Genomic DNA, 8,816 nt, shown 5'->3' with positions numbered 1-8,816 from the left:
GTAATGTGCCTAAGGTCACACAGCTACTGAGTGGGGGAGCTAGGACTGGAATTCAGGTCTCTCTGACTGCAGGTCCCTTGTTCTACACGGATGGATGGATGGATGGATGGATGGATGGATGGGCAGAACTAAGTGAAGAAGGGCCTTGAGTGCCATATTAGGGAACTTGAACTTTATGCCGAGGGCAATGGGGAGACGTTGGAAGTATGTGAGCAGGGAGGAACAGCTGGGGTAGGGCTTTAGAAAGATCACTTTGGCAACAGTGGGAAGGTAGCTTAGAGCCGATGACACGAGCAGGAAGCCATTTCTCTGGCAAATCCCAGTTCCCACTTCTGAGGAGCCTCATTTCGCTAAGCACTGTGTTATTTCTCTCAGGGCAAGACCCGTGTTCCTGTGTGCACATGGGACTATTGGCAGAGGGAACACTGAGGAAGTGGGGAGACAGTGGTGGGACACTAGCTAAGTTCCGGGGAGAGGCCTCTCTCAGGGTGGGGCAGAGCACCTGGAAGGGAGGAGCCATCCAGTTCCCCTCCCATTTCCAAGGTGACAAGGCCCCGGGGCTTGCAGTCAGGAAGCTGGAAGCACAGGTCCCACACACTGGCCCCTTGTGCACCTGCCGCCAGAGGGAAAGCAGCCAACAGTGAGGGTGAGGCGGCTGTTGCATCAAAGCGCTAAGCCTGGGATCAGGTGCTGGGGGCGGTGGTGCAAGGGGGCTGGTCCCTCCTCTGATATCATTGGCCTTTCCAGCTGGGAGGGAGGGGAGTCACAGGAAATGTCCCTGGGAGGGCAGATAAGCTGGAGGAAGAAGCGGGGTAGCTCGAAGGACGAGGAACAGGTGGAGCCTCCCTCACCTACAAAGGAGCCAGAGGGAGGACTGGCCTGCTGGAGGCAGCCCTGCAGGCTGAGAGGGACTCCCAGAGGGTCCCAGCACAGAGCCGCACTCACCATGCCGCTCTGCCTCGCCCTGCTTCTCCTGACGTGGCTGTCTGCCCCCACTGTGGCAGGTGACAAGAAACTGGCACCTGGTGGCACTGAAGCAGGGTCTTTGGTAACCGAGACCCTGGAGGTAACTTTGGGGAAAGGCAGGGGGTGATCTGTGGTTGAGGGGAGAGCAGGCTGTCACTGCAAGGCAGGTGGTCGATTCCCCTCTGTAGGTAGGTTCAAGGCCATGGCCCCTGGCCTGACTGAGCTCTAAAGGGACACATGCCTATGGGTTTCAGTGGTTCTCAACCTTCCTAAAGCCGCGACCCTTTAATACAGTTCCTTATGTTGTGGTGACCCCCAACCATAAAATTATTTTCGTTGTTACTTCATCACTGTAATGTTGCTACAGTTATGAATCGTAATGTAAATATCTGATATGCAGGATGTATTTTCATTGTTCGCGACCCACAGGTTGAGAACCGCTGGAACAGATAAGGAGAGGGCTTAGAGGGGGGCAGGAGTCCTTCCCGAGTGAAAAAGAAGGATGCCTCCTAGGAACCCCCCCCCCCCCGAAACCCAGCGGGTGAGGGAAAGGTGAGCGTTATTTAGTTTATAAATAGCCCTTCTCCCCAACTTGTATTCGATGGCCGCCTCTTACCAGGGCACAGTGGTTTTCATGAGCTTTCCAGAAATGGCTCCAAATCTCCCGAGAGACTATTCTGGTTCCTGGCCAGGCCAGGCGACTCCAGCCGAGAAGCTGCCCCAGCCACTGACGTCCGGGGGAGGAGACAGATGGGAAGGGACTGAATTGGTCCACGTCTTAGAAGAAAATCCACTTCTGGTCCTAAAAGTTGGGACGAAACAAACTATGTGAGGAATAGGGGTTTTCTGCACCCCAGCCAGGTCCCTGCTGGTTCCTGGAGCGTCAGCGCTGCCCCTGGGGAAACTGGGGATGGAAGAGGGAGCCCCCCCCCCCCCCCCCCGGCTCCCAGCCTCCTGGCAGGTGCTTCATCACTTTGCTCGCTCGTCCTGTCTTCAGCCTTCCTGGAAAAGGAGACCCCATCCTCTTCCCTCTTCCCACTGTCAGAGAAAGGCCCTTGTTCAGCGTTCTTCAACCCACACGGGCTGAGCTTCTGTCTGCCAGGCGCTGTGCCAGGCACCAGGGATGCAGAGACATGAAGAAGGTCTAATGAATGTCACCCACTGTCACTCTCCCACCAGTGAGCCTCTCCCCCTCTTAGCAGGGGCCACAGGAGAGAATTTGGTCAAGGCTAATGGAGGAATGACTTCAATCCATAGCCCCTGGTCCAGAACTTTCACTGCATTAGCTCAAGAAAATGTCTTTGCCCAAAGTAGTGGCTTCTACTCCAGGCCACAGGCCACGTTCCTCATGGGAGGCCCAGGCTCCAGGGCAGGGTGAATCTGGGGCAAGGGCGGGGTGGGGGTGGGGGGGATTGCCGAGGAAGAAAGGAGACCAGGTTGGGGTTGGGAGCGGAAGCAGTCTCACCTTGCCTACGGGGTGCTCACCCTGAGTCCCTCAGCGGCCCCTCCTTGTCTATGTTGGGGACATGCCCCCAGGTGGAGCAGAATCCAGGCTCTGCAGCCAGACTGCCTGAGTTTAAATCCTGGCTCTACCACTTCCTGTGTGATCTTGGACAAATCACTTTACCTCCATCTACAAAATGGGAATTACTCATAGTCCCTACTTCATATGGTGGCTGTGAAGAGTAAACGAAATTATGCTGTTGTGTTTGAGCCTCTGAGGCAGGTGACGGCTTCAAGTCCTGGAGCCGCTCTCACTTCCTAGCTGGTGACCTTGGACAAATGACTTAATCTCTCTGCGCTTTCATCTGTAACATGGTGACAATGCCCGGCTGGCATGGCTCAGTGGTTGAGCGTGGATCTATGAACTAGGAGGTCATGGTTCAATTCCTGGTCAGGACACATGCCTGATTGCAGGCTCCATCCCCAGGATGGGGCGTGCAGGAGGCAGCTGATCAAGGATTCTCTCTCATCATTGATGTTTCTATCTCTCCCTCTCCCTTCCCCTCTGAAATCAATAAAAATATATTTTAAAAAATGAAATGGTGCAATAATAGTCCTTACATCATGGTGTTTTGGTGAGGATCAAAGAGAATTAATGTTAAAGTGCTTAGAACAGAGCCAGGAACACAGTAGGTGAAACGCTGACTATAAATTATTACTGCATAACATTGTGTAATACATACAAAAGAGCCCCGGGCCAGCACAGAGCAAATGTCACTGAAACTGTTATTGCTTAGGCTGCCCTCCCTGACTCCCCGCCAGCCTTCCTCTCGCTCTAACAAACTCTCTGCCTTTTCAGGAAGGTGTTGTCCCCAGCATTCAGCTCCAGCTTCAGGAGGTGAAGAGGGACAAAGCCAGCCAGTTCTTTCCGCTGATGGGAAAGCAGGCGGGAGGTGAGTGACAAAGGTGGGCAGCCCCTGGAGGAGCGATTCTGAGTGGGTCGTTTCACCAAGCCGGCTCCTAGCTTCCAGGCCAGTAGGGGTCGCTCATGCGATGGGGTGGGGTAGGTGTCCACATAAATGATCCAAACCAGGATACTAGAGGTGTTAACTACACCAGGTAAACTTGGGATGGCTCTGGCATATGGGAATGTAGGCACCCTAAGAGTAGAGGTCAATGTTTTGCACCCTCTGGTGTCATTACCTTTGATACTGTGGATGGGTTTGGAGCTACAGATCAGCGACTAGATGTGACCCAAGCCACAGTCCAAGCTTTCTAGTTCTATTTGTTTCCAATAGAATTAATTTTTTAAAAAATATTTTTATTGTTTTCAGAGAGGAAGGGAGAGGGAGAGAGAGATAGAAACATCAATGATGAGAGAGAACCATTGATCGGCTGCCTCTTACACACCCCATGCTGGGGATCGAGCCAGCAACCCTGGCATATGCCCTGACCGGGAATTGAACCGTGGCCTCCTGGTTCATAGGTTGATGCTCAACCACTGAGCCACGCTGGCCAGGCTCCAATCGAGTTATTAAAATGAACCTGTTCCCTGAGAGGGCCCTCAATGTGGGAGTCATGTCCTGGGGGGACAAGAATTTTAGTCTGGACAGAGAGCAGGTTTTTTTCTTATTGTTAACATTACATGTATATTGGTGAGGGTATGAAAGACCTAGCACTTTTATAACCTGTTTATTTAGAGCAGCGGTTCTCAACCTGTGGGTCGTGACCCCTTTGGGGGTCGAATGACCCTTTCACAGGGGTCGCCTAAGACCATTGGAAAACACATAGACATATATAATTACATACTGTTTTTGTGATTAATCACTATGCTTTAATTATGTTCAATTTGTAACAATGAAATTGGGGGTCACCACAACATGAGGAACTGTATTAAAGGGTCGCGGCATTAGGAAGGTTGAGAACCACTGATTTAGAGGAAATGTTGACAATAGTCCTCAAAGTTGGAATGTGCATCAGGGAATCTATCAAGTAGAAATACGTAGCCCTGAGGTTGTACCTGAGCATTCATTGACAACATGTCTGCAATGGCAAGAATTTAGAAATAACATAAAAGCCTTCAGAAGGAGAATATAGTCACCCTAAGGGTAGAGGCAAATGCTTTGCATCCTCTGGAGCCAGATTTCCTGAGCCAGAACCCTAGCTTCCTGGTCAAAATATATTAGGCACATCCATATATAGCCTTTGTGGCCATTGAAAAGGATGAGGCAGATCTGTGGAAAGTTACAGAAAGTTCTCCAAGATACTGGGTAAGTGGAAAAAGCAAGTTATATAACAACATGTATCACAGGAATCTACTTATTTTTTTAAAAATGACATACTCACAAACATACATACACATGCATAGGGAACATTCTAGGAGGATGATTATCAAATTGTCAACAGTAATGATATATATCTAGGACAGGAAGTAGAGATGAGGGAGAGAGAGTAGAGAGGGACTTGAATTTTTACTGTACAAGCCTCTCCATTACATAATTCTTTTTATAGTGGGCAAGTATTCAAAGACTGCTTTTATAATAAAAAATATAAAAATAGAGAAAACCAACTTGTTACCAAACACTTTTAGCCTTAGTTTCCTCCTCAACAAAATGAATTTTAGACCATTTCAGAGTTCTCTTCCAAATCCAACAACCCATGGGAAGCAGGGGATAGGAGTATAAGAGAAATATTTATTGAGCACCTACTATGCTCACATGTGATTAAATCTCACAATATTCCCTTCAGCATGAGTGAGGAAACTAAGGTTCAGATAAGTTCAATGTTTTTGCACAGATGCCCAGGCGGTGCCAGGTGCCAATGGCTTCTCACTCCTCCACTCTGCCTCCCGCAGGAACAGCCAAGCAGCTCAGCCACACGAGGACAGTGGGGAGTGTCTGCAGTTCCACTGAAGACCCAACACAGGCATCGAGCCCCAAAGAGCCATGAGCCCTTCCCACCTCACCCAGCCCCCAGGGAAGCGGTGCAGCCCTCATTCCTTCTTTCCTTTTTTCCAGGAATACCTCCTTTCCAACCAAAGAGAAAAATGGGTGAGTGTTGGCCAGACCTTGCCCTCAACGTGCTCCCTGGGGAGGGTTGAGTCATCCTGGCCTCTAACAAGTCAGGGAGGTGGGGGAGGATCTCTGGCCAGGGGCACACATGCCAGGCTGGCATTGCCAAGGGTGGGGCCAGCCGTGGTTTGGCCACATGCTCGGCTCCCTGGTTGTTTCCTCAGACCTGGTGGTCTGTGCGTGCCTAGGGAGTAGGTGCAGGGATAAGGAAGCCGGGATGAACTCGGTTTTGCCAAAGGTTCAAAATTGCCTTGGGGAATTTTTACCTAAAGCCTAGAATTGGAAAAACTAATCAATTCCCCACCTTGCACCCTCAAGGATCTTAAAAGTGCAAATCGGAGCAGCCTAGAACTCTTTGGTGAAAAGGAAAAACCAAACCAAAAGAAAATAACCATCATTTACCCACCCTCTACCTTCCCACCCCTCACCCCCAGTGCTCTCAGATCAAGACCAATGCCCTGACTCACCCACATCCTTCGGGGCTGCCCTTGCTGACTTAACTTCTAGCCCCATCTCTCCTTTCCTGACCACCTGCCCTACCCAGACGGAGCTAGTCTCCCTGGCCTGGGCATGATGCTACCCTTGGCACACCACACTGTTCTCCTGGGTCCCATGGCTGGGGTCCCTAGAGTGGAAACCCTCCCACAGTCAGGTAGCAGGTCTCTCACTTTCCTAACAGAACACCTACTCCTTCCAACATAGGCTCTTGGCTATAAAGATGAGGGAAATCGCCCTAACTGGTTTGGCTCAGTGGATAGAGCGTCGGCCTGCGGACTGAAGGGTCCCAGGTTCGATTCTGGTCAAGGGCATGTACCTTAGTTGCAGGCACATCCCCAGTAGGGGGTATGCAAGAGGCAGCTGAATCGATGTTTCTAACTCTCTATCCCTTTCCCTCTCCCTTTCTCTCTGTAAAAAATCAATAAAATATATTTAAAAAAAAAAAAAAGATGGGGGAAATCTTCTATTTTCCTCCAAGATTTTTTTCTAAGTGTTGGAGCCATTCCATTTGAAGGGCCATGGGCGTCACCCCAATACCAACATGGAAATGAATGTCCCTCACACAGAATGTGGGCAGGATGCTAAGTCACCTTTCAGTGAGCCGGTAACAGACCAGAACTAAAAGCTGAGTCTCCTGTTTCCCTGACCAAGGCACTTTCCATACCCCCAGGAGGGCCTTTGGGATTTTAAGTCCTGGATTACCACTCCCCTTCCTTTACGAGGGTAACTGAGGGTTGGCTCTGTCCATGCTCTTGAGGCACATACGACTGAATAACAGAAGATATGGCAGGCGAGTCTGTAATTGGGTCACCCTAGATATCTACAGCCAGAAACATGAATTAGGCAAATGGAGGGCCTTGTGTGGAGTGACTAGGGAAGGCTCCAAGGGTGGAGGAGCCAGGCAACCCTCCCTTAACCACCGTCCATGTACAAAACTCTTCCCAGGCAGAGGATGAGGACCAGGGGCCAGAGTGAGAGCCCCCATCCCATGCTTCCCAGAGGATGAAAACCCTTCTCCATACCTGGACGCTACAGCTGACCAGCCGGCCAGGCCAGCTCTCTTCTCTGTGTCTGTCCTGTGCTCAACACCGGCATGTCCTACAAGGCTCGCAGTGAACACCGTGGGGCTCCTTCCAGGACTCTCGGGCTCAAGAAGCGGTCGTGCATAAATGGGCACTGTTGACAGTCTCACGCTGGAGTGAGCTTGTCCTCCCTCAGCACTCTTATTTCATTGTGTAGGATGAGTCTGCCCCCCCCCCCCTCTCTATCTCCTATGCCCAGAACATAGTAGGGGCTCAATAAATGAATGAACAGTGATGGCTTCTTCTCTAGTACAGGGCAGAAGGCAGAAGTGGCCTGGGCTCTGCACCATGCTCAGCAGTTTGTCACATCAGCAGGCCAGGAGGCCTTTCCCAGAATTGCAAAGGGCAATACTAACAGCCCTGGTCCCCACCCTTGAATGGGAAAACAGGTTTGCCACACAGGTAAGGGCAACAGCCCCAGCCTGAACGCAGACACACTCTCCCGACTCAGTCATGATCTCAAGGACCCAAATCCATGTGTCTTCTGATTTGGAGAATTAGATCCCCGGTCCTTCATCCATTCTCTTGTGGAGGGTAACTGCTGGGCTATGGGGACACAGGCATTCAAACGAGCTCCAGAGGAGTGAAACACTCCCCCCCCACCCCCCCCGCCCCAGGGAGCCCCAGCCTGATGGGGAGACCATTGTCCCTGCCCATTGGTTTATAGGCAGGTGAGACAGAGGACCCCAGGATGCTTAGAAAGGGGCCTATCAACCAAAGTAAGCTCCTAGAGGGCACACTTAGGTAATAAACATCAAGGTGTTGAATGAGTGGGGAGCTCTGTGGGTTCAGCAGTAAAGGAGGTTCATCAATTCACTAGGCTACATAACATTGACCATCTCTGTGTCCCTCTCCAAAAAGGAACTGGGTGATGTTTTAGGGGATCTGATTCTTGGGGGGACAGGGTGGCACTAAGCTATTTAAAAGGAAGGGAAGATGAGCCCTGGCCGGTGTGGATCAGTTGGTTGATTAGGTAGGTTAAGTTCCAAAAGTCTGCCGCCACCCACCCCCACCCCCACCCCCAGCATTCTGGTCTCTCAAGAGGCTCTTTCCAGGGCACATGCCCTGGTTGCAGGCTCAATCCCCAGTAGGGGGTGTGCAGGAGGCAGCCGCTCAATGATTTTCTCTCATCATTGATGTCTCTCTCTCCCTCTCTGAAATCAATAAAAAAATATTTAAAAAAAAAATAAAGTATATCCCAAGAGGAAACTCCACACCCATTCAAGAGTACGGGGTCCCCCCTGGGAGTGAGGAAAATGTTTGGGAACTAGATAGAGGCCAAGCTTGGACGACATTGGGATGTACTAAATGCTACTGAATTGCTCACTTTAAAATGGTTAATTGTATGTTATGTGAATTTCACCTCAAAAAAAACCGCATCACTTCAAAAAAAAAAAAAAAAAGGCTCCTTCCAGATCAGATCACTCCAGGAAATGTTACATTCTGTCTCTTCCTCATGGAAACCCCAAGAGGGAGGCTTTGAAAAACCATGGAGACAAGGAACATACTGATACCCAACTTCAACTCAGTGTTTCCAAGTATCCCTTTTGCCGATAGTACTGCTTTGTGTCTAATGGACACACTTCCAGGGATGCTGGAGGCTTTCCCAGTAGAAGCAGGAAAGGGGCTGGAGACTAATCCGGTTGCGCAGTGAGTCTGTGTGTAGGGGAATGATGAAGAACACTGTTAGACTGAGCCAGCTCAGGGGAAAACCTGAAAGCCAGAATGAGAACTTAATCCAATGAGCGATGGGAAG

The 8,816-nt window shown here is 50.4% G+C and overlaps 1 protein-coding gene across 2 annotated transcripts; it reads left to right on the top strand.

Annotated features, from left to right (window-relative positions):
• The first annotated feature begins 717 nt into the window (after positions 1 to 717).
• On the top strand, positions 718 to 8,369 carry TAC4 (tachykinin 4). Of its 2 annotated transcripts, XM_023762619.1 has the most exons (5): positions 718 to 1,066; positions 3,269 to 3,362; positions 5,264 to 5,334; positions 5,427 to 5,459; positions 6,924 to 8,369. In XM_023762619.1, exons 1-5 carry the CDS (start codon positions 773 to 775, stop codon positions 6,951 to 6,953), a joined length of 522 nt encoding a protein of 173 aa, XP_023618387.1. In that variant the 5' UTR covers positions 718 to 772; the 3' UTR covers positions 6,954 to 8,369. The 2 variants fall into 2 exon arrangements, with proteins under 2 accessions (XP_023618387.1, XP_014319957.1); XM_014464471.2 differs by lacking the exon at positions 5,264 to 5,334.
• The last annotated feature ends 447 nt before the right edge of the window (positions 8,370 to 8,816 follow it).

This window comes from Myotis lucifugus, unplaced genomic scaffold, assembly GCF_000147115.1.
Source record: "Myotis lucifugus unplaced genomic scaffold, Myoluc2.0 scaffold_254, whole genome shotgun sequence".
Taxonomy (NCBI): domain Eukaryota; kingdom Metazoa; phylum Chordata; class Mammalia; order Chiroptera; family Vespertilionidae; genus Myotis; species Myotis lucifugus.
The sequence above is the reverse complement of the archived record's forward strand: the minus strand, read 5'-3'. Positions and strand labels throughout refer to the sequence as shown.